Source organism: Sinohyriopsis cumingii, chromosome 12 (genome assembly GCF_028554795.1).
Source record: "Sinohyriopsis cumingii isolate HCF-2022 chromosome 12, ASM2855479v2, whole genome shotgun sequence".
In the NCBI taxonomy this organism is placed as follows: domain Eukaryota; kingdom Metazoa; phylum Mollusca; class Bivalvia; order Unionida; family Unionidae; genus Sinohyriopsis; species Sinohyriopsis cumingii.
Window position 1 is genome coordinate 36,191,663 of NC_142972.1, and position 19,082 is coordinate 36,210,744.

A 19,082-nucleotide genomic window follows, 5' to 3' on the forward strand; every position below is an offset into this window, starting at 1 on the left:
AAACAAAGCATAAGAATAGTATTCCCCTGACCTGCCAAGTCAATGGCAGTTCATTGCAAAGGAAGTTTGTGCACCCCAAACCCAAATTTATACCTGCATTTATTTATTTCTGTGGGTCATTTTTGACACCATGTGATGCTTACTGTGCAAACACAATCCATTTTCCAGGGTGGGAATTCTGAGAAACATTGTGTGGTAAACGAACAGCTTGATACTATTTAAAAAATCTAGGCAGTTTTTGAGATACTCTTCTTGCCTTGAATCCACATATCTGTTGCTGTGGGGGCTAGCTTTTCTTTCTAGATGACTCTTTATAATTTAATCTCTACATACTTTGAAGTGACTATGGGCAGTGTACATGCCTCACATAAATTTCACGAAAAACCCAAGCCTGAAACAACTAATTCACATATATATCCATATCATTAATTATTAAACAATAATATCGGAAATATTTGACAGGGCCAATTTATGAAACTATCCCCTGCCATCTAAGTGTCACCCATATCCAGGATGTAACCAGTTTAAATTTTTGGTTGCAGCTGTGAACAGTGTCTCTGATGAGTCCACTGTGCAAATTACTATGCAACTCTCTGATAAAATTCACAGCCACAGTAAATTGAGGCCCTTTTGACCGTGAGTCATTTAAATGCAACTTTCTCACCACACTCATACAAATCATGAACATTCAGATATACCTAGTCATGATTAGGATTTTACTGCTGTCAGAATGTCTACTCCACTGTGATATAAAGTGGACAGGCAAGTGTTTAATACCGTGTCTAAGTTGGTCAGGAATGCCCTGTCAACCTCCTAACTGCTTGACTTGGTATATAGGGCAATCTTTTACCATGAGAAGAAAGCCAGAAGTGACCATGCCAGGGAATTGGTATGCTGTGTTGCCAGTGTAGTCAGTAGGGCTTCTAACCACACAATGGTGAGTGCCCCAATAGCCTTGAATCAAAAAGAAGAGATGCACTCATACAATCTTCTTACCTTAAATCCTATCATGCAGCAGCCCTGTGCTTAAACCAACCAACCCCATTTCTCCTTTATGTTTAGAAGAGATGAGAAAGTAGTCAGTACAGGAGTTGCCCTTTCAGCTTTCCATGCAAGTCCATAACTCAGCACAGCCCCATCATGCTGTGTACCAGAAAAAGGATGGGGTAGTTTAAAATCTAGTCTCCCCAGGTTTATTTTCCATACCTTTTGTGGTTGCAAAGCAATGGAAGTTGAGACCAGTCATACATTTGAGCAGACTCAATCATTTTACTCTGCCCCAAAGTTCAGGATGGACACGTCAAGGTCTGTCCCTAAGATGTGATGAATGCATGATCAGTCTCAACATGGTATCAAGCAAATATACTTTGCTTTGGCTACAGTGGGGTAGTGTACATATTCCATGTCATTCCATTTGGCCTGAATCTCAGTGCATGGGCTGCACAAAGACTTTGGACTTCACCATATCCCACTTAGGAATGTCCTCTTCCACAGCAACAACAACAATGGTATACATGAACAATACACTGCAAAAACATTTGTTAAGTTTGGTTTTGATTAGTGATATGAAAAACCTTCTCTGCCTTGTTTACAGTTTAGGTTGGATATGTCATTGCAGAGAACTTGGATCTTGTCTCTTCTTATCATTTTTTTGATGGAGCTTCTAACTCGTATAAGCTTGATTCATGTGTTGGAAAAGTGTCTGCCAGCACATTGATTTCTGCGAGGAGGTTTCTTCAACTCTTCAGCCTGACATTTTTTGCATGCAGCCTCTGCAGATGCCATTCTGGCACAATGGCACCTGATTTTTGAGTCATTTGAATCACCAGATTATGAACTCAACTAAATTTCCAGCATTGCCTGCTTTAGTGGCAAGAATACCTTTAGAATCCCCACACACAGAAATCAGTATGTTCAGACAAATGTTTGTCAGTTTAAGGGGAACACTTGCTGCTTGACATTGTAATGGTTAGTGGCAAGTGGACATAGCAAGAGACATCAAGTTATTCTCAGTTCCTCTCCTACTTTGGTGGAATGCATCCAAAGAAGATGATTCTGAACATAAAAGTCTGACACATCCCAGGCAGACTTGATGTCCAGTCTCACTTGTTATCAAGGAGAGGACAACTGCTTCATATGGATTGGTCTCTACATCCACCCATATTCCTTTTAGTCTGCATCCTATGGGGTTGATTAATGCTAGAACTATTTGCAAAACTACATAGCTGTATGTATAGAGTTTGTAAAATTGGATTAGTGTTGCACACGTTCTTTCTTTAGTTTCAGTGTTTCTGTCTTTTTTATTTTGATGATTCAAAGTGAACTGCATAGACCAGCAGCTGCTGCACATGATATGTAGACAAATCTAGGTCAGCTTTATTGTCAATTATTTGTCTTTATGACCCAGGAAATAAGGTACTGGCACAGCTAGTACGCTAGTCGGCATTGACTCCTAAATATTTTAATGTGACTCCTGAATTTGACAATGTAGGTATCACTTGACTCCTCTTATGGAACTGCTAGTGGGAGCTGTCACTGTAAATGGTAAACCATTAGAAATATCAATGGGTGGGATTTTTTTTTATACAGTATTCTTAACAAATACAGCTACTCCTCCAGAATTTTGGAAATATTTTTTCCTACTTAAGGAAGGAATTATTTGAAAATATAGAAAGTTATGCTTTGAAATTCATTCAGTTTGTATTTTGTGAAATGAAGATACCTTTGTTTGGAATAAAGCCCTCAGATTAGAATGGTTTTTAAAAAAAAAACCATTTTTGTATTAACCACATGAAACAAGTGGAAGAATATTTCAAAGTATCTTGTTATTATAACAGATGGACATGTTATGTCAGGTACATTATCTGCATATCCAGACAAATTGGAATGATGAAGAATCCACAGTACCTCATTCTGCATAATACAGGGCCTAAAAATTACTGTTGTTTTGAGGTCCAAGATCAATCATTTTTGGTTGCAGATGTGTCATATATTGCCAACACTACCCAGTCAGACCTTTAATACTTCTTAATTGTTCCTGTAAATGTGCTTTTTAATCCATCCTTGAAACACCAGAAAAGAGTCTTAAAAGAGTGTATTGATGCAAGTGGAAGTCAATAATTTGTTAGTAAGAGACTGGTGTTGTAACATCATCAGAACTATGCACGGTAAACAATATGAAAAGTACTAGTCTAAGCGTGATGTCAGTCAAGTGTTTGATTTTCCTGAACACAGCTGAAAACAAGCACCTACTCTATGGGCTTATTACATGTTCTAGGTGAGGTTAAGTACTGATCTACCAGCAGGGTATTTAAATGCCATAGATAGTGTTGTACCAGTTGCATTGCAGGATGACAAAAACTCCATGTCCGAAAAGGACACCAACTATGATAAAAATCAGTTGAAGACTGTTCCAGTTTCTGCTTTGAAGAGAGGTGTAAAGGGTCCTGACTGTCTTCCTACTTGATTACTGGATAATATGTTAGGAAAATTCCTATGTAAATCTACTCCAAGTTCAACACTTAGATGCCAAGTTTAAGAGTTTCATGATAAAATAATGAAAATATTAAAGAATTTATTTTATCCTCGGCAGATTTCCAAAAATTTGAATCACAGTAATTGTAAATGTTTTGTTGTTGGACATTTTGTGATAACTGATTAATATAATAAATAAAAAGTACTAAGCAAATAATTTATGATTCAATAAGCACTAAAAGTATGTAGATGTTTGAATGTAAAGTTTGCATTAATTTTGTTAATTTTTCCTGTATTTTCTTTGTGTTCTATGCACAACTCAGACTTACTTGCTGGACCAATCCTTGGCTTATGCAGATAGGGCAGTGTAGGTGAAATTTTCCAGCCCTGATAACACACACACACACCGTGAGCTTAATAATACAATTTGGTTGATTATTATGAGGCTATAGCACATCATCATAGGTGGCGCTCTACAGTTTCATATTTTGCATAGGGTTAGAATTTTAAATAAAAAGAATTTCCCCGGCTTTCCTCACTGGTTATACTGGCTATTTAAAAAAGACCTTGTATATCTTGGGTATAGTTCAAAGAACCTTTAATTCCCATTATTTTGGTATATGATTGATAGCACTGGTCAACAGTGAAATCATTACTGACTTGAAAAGGCCCTAATCTGTAGTATTTTGGTGTGCTGAACACGAATATAACCGTGAAAAATTTATATTGGCTCTCGTTTTGAAGATATTCATATACCTCATTTTCTATGTTTCACTGTGTAAATTTCTCCAGTAGGACTGCAGCAACATCCGGAATAATGATGTAACATTGCATAATACCATCATGCTCACGTCATCCACAGTTGATTGCATCATTTTCTGATGCAATGCAATACTAATGCCATGCGGCTGCTGAAGTAAGTTGACGTCAGCAGTGTACTATACATGTGTAGGCCTATTATACTAATGCCAGGCGGCTGCTGAAGCTGACGTAAGCAGTGTACTATATAAAGCCCAATCAGATAGGTTCAGCATTTAAAATATTTTAGACGTTGTGCGAGACAGTTCAAGCTACTGTTACATAAAACTTATTATTTTATCCATTTACGTACAATAAAGAACAGTAATGCCTCGAAAGTGTGTTAATACCGCGGACAATTTTTGCTATATTTGTGGGGAAGTGACATTTGCCAACCAGAAGAAAAGTATCAATTCTCAAGTGAAGAAGGCATATCATCTTTACTTCGGATGCAAGGTTGGTGACCAAGACAAGCCTTGGGCTCTGCATATATGCTGTGCTACATGTACAACACAGCTTTCACAGTGGTTGAATTGCAAAAGGTCATCAGTGCCGTTTGCAGTCCCAATGGTGTGGAGAGAGCATAGCAACCACCTAAATGACTGTTACTTCTGCTTGGTTCCTCCTCTTTCCGGCGGAATAACGAAGCGAAAGAAGTCGAGAATAGTCTACCCAAACATTCCGTCTGCATTGAGACCAGTTCCACATGGTGAGGGACTTCCTATTCCAGAACCTCCAGCAGAATATTCTCTTGATTCATCTGACGAAGACAAAGGTGAGTCGACCTGTTCTTCTCCTGGTCCATCAGCATGCAGTGATCCAGATTTTCACTGTGGTGCATCATCAACCCCACACAGAATAACACAGGAAGAACTAAATGACCTGATTCGTGATTTGGACTTATCAAAGAACAAGGCAGAATTGCTAGGATCAAGACTCCAACAATGGAATCTTCTAGAAGAAGATGTCACAATTACTGCATATCGAAAGCGCCACCAGCAATTGGAGCCTTTCTTCAGAAAGGAAAGTAATCTGATATTCTGTTCCGATATTGAGGGCCTCATGAATGCTTTAAAAATCACTCATGACCCACAAGAATGGAGACTATTTGTGGACTCTTCGAAACTGAGTCTCAAGGCTGTGCTTTTGCACAATGGAAACATTCTTCCATCTATTCCAGTAGCGTATGCTGTCCACATGAAAGAGACATACGATAACTTAAGGCAGCTACTGAATTCCATTGAGTATAACAAGTACAGCTGGCACCTCTGTGGTGATTTGAAGGTAGTTGCCCTTTTAATGGGACTGCAGCAAGGATATACAAAATACATGTGTTTCTTATGCGAGTGGGATAGCCGAGCAAGGGAAATGCACTACATGAGGAAGGAATGGACTCACAGGCAGAATGTAGCCATTGGAGAGAAGAATATCCAACACCCAGCTCTGGTTGAGGCTCAGAAAATCTTGCTACCACCCTTTCACATCAAACTAGGTTTGATGAAGAACTTCGTGAAAGCCATTGACCGGACTTTGCCAGCATTCCGATACCTGCATGAAAAATTCCCTCGACTCAGCGAAGCAAAGATTAAAGAGGGAGTTTTTGTGGGTCCTCAGATTCGAGAGCTTTTCAAAGATGACCGGTTCAACAACTTGCTGGAAGGTGACGCGAAACAAGCATGGAATGCTTTTCGCCTAGTTTCTACAAACTTCCTCGGAAATGTTAGGGCAGAAAACTATAAGGAACTAGTAGAAGACATGTTGATGAAGTATAAGAAACTTGGCTGCAATATGTCTCTAAAGATTCACTTCCTTCATTCCCATTTGGATTTCTTTCCTAGCAACTGTGGTATTGTTATTGATGAACATGGCGAACGTTTTCATCAAGATATCGCAACAATGGAACAAAGATACCAGGGAAAATGGTCCACTACAATGCTGGCTGACTACTGCTGGACACTCCTCAGAGATGCTCCCGAACAGCTGTACAAGAGACAGGCGAAGAAATCTAAGATGTAGTCAATGACTTGATTTTTTATAGGTAGGCTATTACAGTTGACCTTTTACTATTGGAATGCATTTCGTTATGTAAACATTAATTTCTTGCAGATTACAAAAAAACCAGAGCCAATTTTGCAATTTGACTGTCATATTCGTGTTCAGCACATAAAAATTGATAAGAATTGACTAATTTTATTTCAGTAACATGACTTTTGTAAAAATTTGTTGTCCAGTGTAGGTGTAATATGTATTATAGAGTATACAGCTTGGCCTTACTCCAGATGTGCACCTTTCAAAAAAGTGCTAGCTCCACTTGGTCATTTTCACTTCCTGAACTTCAGAGGTAAATTGTATATAAAAACGAGCCGATAATTTTTTTTTTACATTTTATATATTTGGTAATTCATTCATTGCACTTTCAGAAGCTGGTATTGTCTAGTTTGGCGAATCATTTCCCCAATTTTGATAGCTGCGTAGAATAGTGTACTCTAGACAAATTCAGGCTGATTTTTGGAGCACAAGGGAGCAGTCATTTTAGTTAGCAGTGTGCTTAGATCATTTACAATTTCCAAAAGTACAATATCCAAAGAAATATCAGCCACATTACATTAAAGTAGCTTAGAGGTATGCCAACATTCTCTCCACTGTGCATGTTTTAAATGCAAACAACTTCACCTTACATATGTCACTCTCTGAAAAGTATATAATAACTTGTGAGTGCTCCCTTAAGTGTGCTCTGACAATGTCATTAACATTTTCCCCCATCATGCTGATGTTCAAGCAAGACGAGCTAGCTCCATTTGTCCATGTGGGAGCACTCTCCACTGGGTAAGCTCATACTCTCTCTGGGGTTTGATTTTGATTTTAGCAGCCTTTCACACACACACACCCCACACACACACACACACTCTCTCTCACATACATGTCAGTATTGACATGGGACTATTTTTATGTAGGTTTTAACAACAAAGTTGTGCTTATTAAGGTATTTATGGATATTACATCAAATACAGTTCATGCTTTTTTTATACTTTGGCAGGTCCAGATGGACGTTGATGTGTGGTTTGTTCAGGACCAGCTCAAGGGGGACAATATTACAGAGATCCGATTGAAATTTATCAAGCGGCTAGAGGATGCAGTACCAGCTGGGGAGGATTAGTTATGTCATGTTTTAATCTTCAGGCCTATACAAGAAAACAATAATTGTACACACTGCTAGAGAAATATGTACTTTTCCAGTTAGTTCAATTTGTCATTTACAAGACATCTTTGCCTCTTTTGGGATAAAGTGAGATATCTGGGCTATATGCCAGTAAAAGTATATTTTAAAAAAAAAGAAAGAAAAAGCACATACCTCCTGCACAATTTTAGCTCATCTAGCCAAAGCAAAGTGAACCTTTGGTATGGACTTGTGTCCATTGTCCATCTGTTGATAATTGCTTGTTACCATTCTAAAAGCCATATTTCTTTTCTGATTTTAATTTGAAGTGAAATATGGGTTTATATCATCAAGATTTCATATAAGCTGGATTGTAACCAAGACCCATGCATACTAATATGGTGATCTTGCATCTAATTGGTTGAGTTTCCTACCACTATCTGATTTGAATCCGACTTTGAAATACTGGCTTTTAGGTTTGCACCTTGAGCATGTGATCGCAGGTCTCCTGGAATTTTTATCTTATGTCCCCAAATTTTTACCCCTATGTTCCCCTTTGGTGCGCTTTCTAATCAGCCAAAAATATAGAATGATATGCCTACCAGTTTTTGTGCGTATACATCAACATCTGTTAGCCCTAGCAATGATCTTTGTAGGTGATATAAGCTGTAATATGGAAAATAATATCTCAACAACATAATTAGCAACAAAAACATTTAAGGTTTATAGTAGTCAGCCAAGATGAAATGTAAAATCTTTGATGGCTGCTTATATAATTTATGTTTTGATGTTGAGGGCACAAAAAAGGCATTGACAGTTTAATTTAATTTTTGAAGCTGAATTTATGCTAAAACTACCTAATTTATGTTAATATGCAGTTTGTCAGTGAAACAGTAAATTGTTAACTTGAAACAATTATTTCAGAAAAGATGGTTTTTATTATAATAAATGCTGGTAGATAATGAGTGAAGAATAAAGTTAAATGACAGCATGACCTAAAAGAAAATTCCATATTGCATTCTTTTCAGGTCAACCAGAAATTCAGTCATGTCAGTGTTACTTGAGGCTTGATTGAACATTACAAACAATAATGTAGATGTCCAAGGAAAAGATGATTGTGCAGTGCAGTTGAGAAAGTTAAGGTGGCTAAATGTTCAAAGCAATGATAATATCTCATTTTTAATTAATCACTGCTATTATCTCATTATTAATTAAACACTGCTACTATCTCATTTTTAATTAAGTACTGCTTGTACATTACAATACTATCTGCTGTTTTCCTTTTGTCCCATTAAAATGTGTCTTCCAGATTTGAAGGATGGATATCACACTGTACCCTGTCCTTTGGATCCTAAGTGTGACACTGGAAACATATCATCAAGATCTCAGATGAATTTGATAATGTACATGATTCATGCATATTAATGACGTGATCTTGCATTTGATTGGTGGAGTTATTTTCCATTTTGGAGTCCATATGTATGATCCAGTTTTGATCAACTTGGAATATAGTCTTGCATCTGATTGGCTGAGTTTGTTGCAATTCTGGAAACCAAATTTTGATTGGGTGGTAAATAAGCTTATATTTGTCTTGGTCTTGGACAGGCTGTAAAACAAGTGAAATGTACCCATATTAATGAGGTGATCTTGTATCTGATTGGCTGAGCTTGTTACTTCTAGGTAGATTGTATTTCTTGAAGCTTGGTATGTAGATTTATTTCACAAGGATCTCTGCGTTTGATTGTGAATTACAGCTATGCATATTAATCATGCATTTACCTTTAGAAAGATTTTCTTTATCAAATTTTGTAAAATCAGTGCAGTTGTCATGATTTTAAAGTTTGGAGATGGTTTATGTATATTTACGGTTTACATGTATTTACCTTCTTAACACTACTAAGTGAGTCCGCTTGGGGAAATTGTAAACTGTGAAGTTATGTCAGTTGGGCGAGTGATATCAGGTTAGGTAAAATTTCTGGTATAATGTCATCAAGTTCACTTTGTTAGGCATCAAATTATAGAAATTTCTGTGAATCTGACCGATTGATTGGTGGGAGAAAAATTATATTTGTCCCAGTTTTGCTGGAGTTATTCTTTTCATGTGTTTTGTGTGGTATATTCTGACTATATTACCAATGACTATTCCAAAAATGTTCAGATTTATTGATAGTGTTAGAATGAAAGGAGGCTAGGTCATAAGGAACTATATGTCTAGATCATATTTGTTGATCTCATATGTGTAATATATGTAAAATGTGTTGTAATGTATGTGAAAAATATTGATCACATATATATGACGAAATGTATGTGAGATGTATAGATCCCTCTTGTATATGAAATGTGTTATGATGTAGCTTCTTTATATCACAGACTTAACCATGAGAAAATGACTTGGTTCTTAGATGTAAATGAATCAATAACTATTTGATAATATTAACATTCTGTTGCAATAAATTACCCTAAAATATTGTTGAAGTTAGTTAAATATTGCACAGTTTAGGTTTCTAGTAGAAAATGTGAGATCTTTCAACTGAATATGACAGTGTTTGATTATAAACTGGAAGTCAACATTATGAAAAAGAGAATGTGTTTCACAAGTTTTAGTTTAATTTAGCCACATGTTTAGGCACCACCTGCAGTACAGGCGTCTTTTAAAAATATTATTTTTGCAAGTTTTTTATTTCTTCTGCATGACATATTTATCTGAATGTTGTTAATGTTTTTACATTGACTAAGTGATGAACACTAAGCTTGCAAAAAATAAAGCTAATCAGTTTCAAAGAATCAGTTAAAATTAAACCTAGTCACTGTACCTGTCCTTTTTTTTTTCTTTTTTTTTTTTTTGCTCAGGTTTCATCATTTCTGCATTTGTAACATTTCTCATAAAACTAAATAATATAAAATGGACAAAGAAGATAAGTGAAAGAAATATGTCAAATATGGTAAATACTTTTGATTGCAATATGGCAGAATTTTATGGTCTGTTTAGTAAACTTTTAATTGAATTGTTTGCCTCCTAATCTCGAGGAAAGGGACAATTCAGATTAAATTATCATGAAATTCACTTACTGATTGTGTGCATCATCCTCAATACCTTTTCTGCCACACAGTGCATTTCATAAGTTTGTGTTCTTTGAAGTTGTGACTTTATTAAAGAAACAAGCAATGTGGCATGCTGTCTTTTTTCTCTTTTGACAAATGTGTTTAAAGTACTTTGTTTGATTTGTGTTGTTGGTATGAATCAGAGGCAAGTTTATGTGCAATAAATTAAAGGAAATAAAAGTGTAGTCTCGTCTCTTTTCATTTGCAATTTTCTTTCATTAAATACATTAACTTAGCTCTTTCGGTACATTCAACAGTTAAATAATTTTAAATTTTGTTAATTTTGAATGCTTGTTAGATATTGTTTTAACAGTCATAGCTATTCAGTTGCAAATCTTTATCTAAAGTCAATATATAGAGGATATCTATATTTTTTGAGGAGATATAAGAAAATATTTCACAAGCTGAAACATTGTACTGTGACAAAGCCGTTAGTGACAACACAGAATGTTTCCACTGCACAAGTGAAACATTCTTATATCTACTTAAAAAATGTAGATTTGTTTTAATACAGACCTGTGTACCCTCCATATTGTTCCATATTTGTACAGAAAATATTAGAAAATATGGAAATACAACTTTCAAGTGCCAAATCTGATTTTGTGTGAGTTAAAAATACAAAAAGTTTGTATTAGAAAGTTAGTATGAAAATGATGCAAAAGCAGCTCACCTTAGTTAGCTCTGTATTAAATGGAATGGTCATGTTTAAAACACTCTGCACTGTGCATGTGTAGGATTTCATTGTCTTCCATTTGTAATATAAACAGCATCATGGCTGAGCCAGGTTTGAAAAATGAATTTGAAATACATTTATAAGAAGAAAGTGGCTGAAGAAGACTTAAGCCAAAGATGCAAAGAGATAAGTATAGCAGTTTATTACATCATACAGCAAGACCAGACAGTTCATTTCTGCTAGAAGAAAGGGTAATAAGTTACGCCTTCTGCAAGCTGTAAACTGGGATTGACGGTGGGAATGACATCTCTTGCCACATAAAATCATAGAAGCATAAAGAGATCAACAGGGCCAGAAAAATGACTCAAATTTCATTGTTATTTTCAAGCACAAAATGCTTTACCAACTGTGTGGCATATGCTCCCTGCTTGTGACTTGTGATGATCTGATGATGTGTGAAGTTGACAAGTGCTTGCTATGAAATTAATATGCCAAGTCCCTGGTCCACATGTATAATACATGTACCATTCAACTTTACACTGTTTTGTCATAATATTTGCTATCTAAGCTCAACACTGAACATTACTAAATTATTTTCAACCGCTATTGTTTCAAATATTGCAAATATGAACATTTTTGCATCCTTTTTTTGTAGTATGGATCATTCATGCTTTGATAATTTGGGCACAAGATGGAATAAAGATGAGTTGGTAACTTTGTTACTACTGGTGTACACTGGTCAAGAATACTGAAGGATGACATGATGTACTGAAAATGTCCCAGAAAATACTGAAAAGCATTTTGAGCAGTTGCACAGCGCTGTTAATATATTTAAGGCAACCATTCAATTTGCATAGATTGTGTTTCTCCATTCTGTGTCAGTGTGCTTAACAACTGCATTATTGCATCAATAAAGAGAAGCTCCAGAATTTAACAATAATACTAGCACAGCAACTTTTTGCAACTTTAGATTGTACATCTAATGTTCAGTTTGTGAATATGGTCAGATTAATGACATCATGTCTTTTGTAGCTGATATTTCTCATCCTGTAGTCTCTATGGTGCATTGTTCTCATCAAACCATATTGATGTGTGGATGGTGTGAGGGTTTTGGATGCAGCTGAGTACACAGTCTATGAAGGATGCTCAGATTTCCTTGACATTATCTGAGTTTGCATCTGTTTTTTTTTGTTAGGTCAAAGTTCTTTGATAAATGCCAGTTTCATAGCTGCTTCTGTCCTGGGAAAAGAGACTCTTTGATCTGAGCAGCCTGTGTGCTGGACTGTAGCTACAGCTTCCAGTGTATCCACACATGCTGCTTTGCTGCCTGCCCATCAACACATGACTTTTTTGAAGTATCTGGTTGGGGTAGGCCAATAATGTCATGTTTTGCATATGAGTTGGATTTGATTGAGGGAAAGTTGCACAGTATTGTCCTGACTATTTTCACCAGGCCTGCCTTAATCCTGTGGCATGACAGTGTCAAGACATTTGGAGATGAGTCCGGTTGCAGTAGACAGCCATCAGTTTCTACTGCACCCTAACTGATGTCCTGCACTGTCCACAGAGCTCACACCATCTGCCTCACAGCCAGGGGATAAGCATATCTGCTTGCCCTCCCGGTCAGTCATAAAAGGCTTTACAGAGGTGTAGCTGTCCACTTTGAGCCAACACTCACAGGTAGTACTCTCTGCTGTTCATTAAGGTAGCCGGTGTGGCCTGTCACTCAGTACTGGTACTGGAAACGTGTTGGGATCTTAATGAGAGATCCGTCCATTTCTGCATGTCTGTGATATGGCATGTACTAGACCTGTATGGGGATCTTAATGAAGTCCTTGTCATTACTTACACAGCACATCCAGCTGAAAAAACTGGGCCATCCATATGATGATTAACATGGTCTGCACCTTTACCTTTTGCATGCCTGGTAAGACAGTTGTCCCACAATTCTTCAGATCTAATCAGTCTCTATCGCAGAGGTGAGATGATTGTAGTCATTGGGACAAGATGTTGTTCTCTGGACAAACAGATAACCAGTCACAAACCCAATCCAATATTGGTCAGCAACAGTCCACTCAGTTTAGGAGGCAGACTTATCAGAGGGGTGAGGGGGCAAGAAACAAAATTTTTCCCACCCCTGTGACTCCTGCTGTTGGTTTACCAAACTGTGGAAAGAAAATTGTCTAAGAAAATTGTTTCTCCGAAAATATTTACCTAATCACAATACAGCACACTATCTCACCTCCCCAACATGTGTGCATACTCATTGATCCATTGCTCAGTTTCAGTGTAACGATGCATGATGGTAGAAGGGAGCTAATGGCAAGGGTTATTTGCCCATTGTCTCTGAGATAGAAGGCTTGATTCAATATCTATTGGGCTTATTTTGCTAATGTTAATGTGATCAGGTAGATATATTTATAGACACATAATTTAGAAAATATGCTATCTCCTCATAAAATATATAATAATATGCTTTTACCTGTATTAACGGCTAGTGGGTAGAGCATCCGCCGCGGAAGTGGAAGGTCGTGCATTCGATCCCCAGCCGAGTCATACCAAAGACTTACAAAAATGGTACTAACAGCTGCCTCGCTTGGCGCTCAGCATTAAGAGATTAGTGTTAGGACTGGTCAGCCTGGTGTCAGGATAATGTGATTGGGTGGGACATCATGCTACATGTCTGCGGCATGATGCCACAGTGCTAGACATCACTATAAACTGTCACACTGCAGACATCGTAACAATATGACTGAATTTTTTTAAAGCTACATTAAAAATCCAAATCACACACACACATTACCTGTATTAACTGTTGAAAGTATAGTGATCAAAAGCAGTTAAGGCCCATGTTGAGCAATAATTATCTGCCCTTGTTTACTGTCTTCTTACTTAGGAGTTTTGGGGACATCTGATTATTGACAACATTTAGAAGTACATGTATTAGTGTACAGCTTTTGCTATACAGGTACATATTTGGGCTTATGTTTTATGCCTGACCACAAATGTTGTTGGGGCATATATTGTTTTCCTGATCTGTCTGTGGGTCCAATCAAGTCTTGTGCTAAGTCATTTTCTAGTGCACTGTATTGGGGCATTAATGTTTAATGAACACATTTCTAGTTTTGAATGGTATATTTAGCTCTACTGGTCATAGACCAGAAGAGCTTATGCAGTGATCTGATGTTTGTCATCCACCATCTGTCCATCATCTATTGTCCGTCTTTTCATTATCACAAGTTTGTTATCGCTATTCCTCCTAAGCTATTTGAAGGATTTGCGTGAAACTTTAAACACATTCCTCACATGATCTAGTTGGACCAAAATGAAAATGGTGTAGCTCAGATAACCAATATGACCACCACAATAGCCAAATTGAAAATAATGTTATTACTACTCTTCATGGTGGCCCTCACTAAAATTGAGGCTAATATGATGTCCAAAATCATGCCACAGTGGCCATCTTGAAATTTTACTTATTGCTGCTCTTTAATTAAAAGTAATAGTGACAGAGTTTGGTCATACGGTCACTGTTGTTAAAAATATTGTTATCACTATTACTCCTGATTGATCTTATAAATATGGGTTTCTACTGAAACTTATGATATCTATTTGGTCCTAGTGGTGCCTTTCAGACATTTAGTATGTCTACCACAGTAGCAGTCTTCCAAATATCTTGTTATCACCGTCTCTTCTGGACAAATAGTCATGAAAGACTTCATATGATGTCTAGTAGGTCATATATAAAATGGCGCTATTCTGAATTCTAATTTTGACTGACACAATGGCTATCTTCAACATCTTGTTATCACTACTTGTCCTATATAAATGCTAGTGTTGACAGACATTCTGTTTTCGCCAAAAGATTTCTTGTGCTGTCTAGTTTGTACTAAATAGAAATTGGGGATGTCAGATGGTGGATTTAGTCACCATCACATCCGGCTTGAAAATCTTGCTATCGCTGATGAATATAGGTGTGCTAGTATAAGGAAGAAATGGTCTTATTTTGAATTCTTGAGCCAGTGAAGCATCAGTCCCTTCAAGGCACTTTTGTTTCAGTGATGTAGGAGTTTTCTTTCTCGCTTCCAAATATTACACCAGATCTACCCATGGAAGAGACCAATTGATAATTGGATTTGGTTCTGATTCCTCTTTGCAGCGGTTTATTTTTCGTTGTATTTAAATGGCAACCAATCTCAAGATATAATGTTCTTACTGATTGTTATATGCAGATTTTATAAACGAAAGCATTTTCAATGCCTGACCATTAGGCATGGGCATATAGTATTACTCTTGTCTGTCTATCTGACATGGTTAGGTATTGCATATAAGTTAGTTTTCAGACACACCATAGCCATTGCTTGCAAGTGTAACAGTGTTAGAGTTAACTAATACAATCACTCATAATTACATGCATGTATATGCACTACATTGATAAATGTATGTGGGGACTTCTCACTTTATATTTTCATTGATTTTTTTTAATAATAGATTTTCATATTGACAGCAATAATACTTACAATGGGTACAATATTTTAATGGTATGGGGAGCTAACTCTTTTTACAAACATCCAAGATATTAGTTCACGAATAAAGTGTTATTTTTTTTGCCATTGGGAGATGTCACAAACGAACTTGTGACAAGTCAGATGTTAGAGGGTATGTAGAAATAGACACATACTAGTTAAGACCATGTACATAAATGGTTTGTCAGGGTTTGGAAGAGCCTTTGAAATTAATATTTGCATTTGTTTGAAAATTATGTTTGCATGACTCCGGTCTGCCACTAGGTTTACCATTTTGTGTTAACGATGTATTTCCTTCTTTTGTCCAACTTAAAGGGTTGAGGAGGACACTTCCACCATTTTCATAGCTATGGAGCTGGGTGCTAACATTACATTTTTGTCTAACCATTTTTACAGTTTGTAGTGTTTCTTTGTCAACTTCATGGTAATACATTGATTTTCCCTCATTTTCTAAATTCGGTTGAATTAATTTATATTTGTTTCAGATGATGTTAAGTTGTTCTCAACAGACTCTTTGCATTAATTTTCTAAAACTATAGTTGTAGAGGATTTCAAATCTTTACTTGGACTCCTCCATTGTTTCATAATGAATGTGTTATTATAATTATCTTCCAGGATTATCAAACATTAATGCAACATATAAATGAATTTTTAAAAACGACAACTTGAAAATGCATTTGGGTTTTACAGAAATAAAAATATCATTGTTACCACTGAAAGGGAAAAATGCAAACATAAATTTAAATTAGTAGAGCGAATGGGACATGTAAAGATATAACTGGTGAAACTTTGACAGAGGAAGAGAGATGAAAAAGAAAATAAAAAGCTTCTATAAGATATTTCTTGTTGTGAGATGAGCTAAATTATCCAAGTTATTATCAGATCCTTACAGTAATATCTCTACTCACTGATGATTGGAATAAACTGCAGAGAAATAAAAATTATTACATGACATCAAGATGTTTTAGATACTTTACTGAGTTGCTATCATTTAGGTTTGGATTACTTGTTTCTGATTCAACTGCCTGCATCATAGAAGTTAAACACCTCAATTTTAAATGGTCACCCGAGGATAAACAAAACATTCAAAACTATTTCAAATAAATGTACACTAGTCATTTTGCAATTTATATGTATTTTCCACTGAAAACAATTTTAGCTACTGATGTTATTAATGGAGTATCAGTACCTTATGTAGCTAAATCTTTTGGAAAAGAAAAGAAGCTATATCACATACTAAAATAAGTTATCCAAAATCTAAGAAATAAATTTGGTGGTTTTGAAGCCTTGACCTTTTATTGTGTTCACGTATCTTTAGGAAGGCAATTTTTAAATTTAAAACATTATCACTATACGTTATTTGCTTGGTATTTGACCAGTTCAAGCAATGCCAGGATCAATGTCGGTATGTTCTTCAATCATGCCATCAGGCTTTATGAGCTGCTTCCACTTACAGTCAAGTTTATTTCAAGGTATAAAGTATTAAATTTGATGATTCTAACTTTTGCCCTGAGAGTCAGCCTATAAGTTTCTTTGTTGTTGATTTATGTACTGTTTCATGTATTCTTTGCATTTTTTATTGTCTTCATTCTATTTGTAGGGTATACTTATTTTCTTCTCCCCACAATCTGTTGTACTCATAAGTACAGTGGTTTGAAATAGAAACCAGTTGGGTCAACCCCTTTTATGTCATTTTCTATTTTGCATTTTGAATATATAATAGAATCTATCATTTATATTTTTCACCTTATTTCAATTAATTTTTCCTGTGATATTTTAAGACTGCTAACATAATTGGATGATCAGTTGAAGCTGTTTATATAAAGGTCATTTGAAATAATTGTGTTGATTATTCTTTTAAGTATCCTTAAAAAATCACATTTACATTTACCTGATTCATTCGTTGCAACTCAAAGTGGAGAAAGGAAAACAAGAAATGCCAAATGTTGTCTAATCACCACAGAAGGCAACATCACAAAAAAATGGGAGAAAAAACCCACACAGAGTTGAACTTGGAAGACAAAATGGGTCAAATTAAAATGAATTTAAAAGAGCAAGAGTGAAGAAATTAAAACAGATTAAGGTAATACTGCAGCATCGCAAGACAACAGAAGCTAGTTTAGCAAAAACAACAAAATTCATTAATGGATATATGTCTCGCTGTCATATGCTTGGCATTGATGCGTACAGCAACTTCAGTCACTCACAAACCAGTTATGCCTGGTAATCAGCTACCAGGTAAATTAGTTACTTATGAAAAGAACATACCAATCCAGTTCAAGGAATAATATGATCAAACCGAACAGTATCGTAAGTAAAGTAAACTTTCATAGTACGTAATAAATGGCATGTAAGACAAACAACATGCCTAACACCATGTAACAATTACTTCACTTCTTACAGTCAGTTAAAGCATGCTTTTCAAAAGATATTTAAGATGTTGGTAAGTCGAAGAAAGTACATGGAAGTTACTGAAGTCGTTAAGTTGATTTTTCAAATTCCATTAAGCCAGCTTACAATTTAACTTCTTCATAGCACACAAGATCCTACCAGACAAATAATTCAATAATTAAATAGCGCCAACAATGAATACTAATGAACCTAAGGATAAAAGCATAGCATGGATGAACTCAAAATTATATTTCAGTGTTCAGATTTAAAGTGAAAAAGTCATCAAAGAGAGGACTTTAAAAAATATACCCAAACAATCAAATTAGTATGAAAAATGTATTTCAAATCCTAATTCTAACGTGTCAAATGCAACTGCACCAACTTGGTATATGTTGTAAAGGAAACAAAATTAAGAATAAGTTGGTTTAAGGGATCGAACATTACTGATGTGTCTAAAAACAAACTTGGATATAATTTAAAAACCTGGGTTGAAGTTAGCATTGCAACTGTAAGATGTGTGTTGCAGCTGCTGCTTTTGGAGATGCATGAATAGCAACTGAATTAATCATCCCTCTGGTTTACAATGGAATTTGGTACAACTTTAATTAGGATGTTGGCTACAATTAATCATCCCTCTAGTTTACAGTGGGTTTTGGTACAACTATAATTAGGATGTTGGCTACAAATAATTATCCCTATGTACAACTATAATTCGGATGTTGACTACAATGAATCATCCCTCTGGTTTACAGTGGGTTTTGGTACAACTTTAATTAGGATTTTGGCTACAATTAATCATCCTCTGGTTTACAGTCGGTTTTGGTACAACTATAATTAGGATGTTGGCTACAATTAATCATCCCTCTGGTTTACAGTGGGATTTGGTACAACTTTAATTAGGATGTTGACTACAATTAATCATCCCTCGGGTTTACAGTGGGTTTTGGTACAACTTTAATTA

At 35.9% G+C, this 19,082-nt stretch overlaps 2 protein-coding genes across 3 annotated transcripts in view; one reads left to right on the forward strand and one right to left on the reverse strand.

The window, feature by feature from the left end:
- Window positions 1-10,716, forward strand: part of LOC149786258 (trafficking protein particle complex subunit 3-like) — a 33,738-nt gene extending 23,022 nt beyond the window's left edge. Inside the window, exon 5 of the mRNA XM_089976647.1 lies at window positions 7,310-10,716. Coding sequence (XP_089832773.1) covers window positions 7,310-7,429 — 120 coding nt within the window. The 3' untranslated portion in view covers window positions 7,430-10,716. The remainder of the gene's footprint in view (window positions 1-7,309) is intronic.
- The window catches only part of LOC149786257 (EEF1A lysine methyltransferase 1-like), an 82,601-nt gene that overhangs the window by 47,877 nt on the left and 15,642 nt on the right, over window positions 1-19,082 (reverse strand). The window lies entirely within an intron of this gene.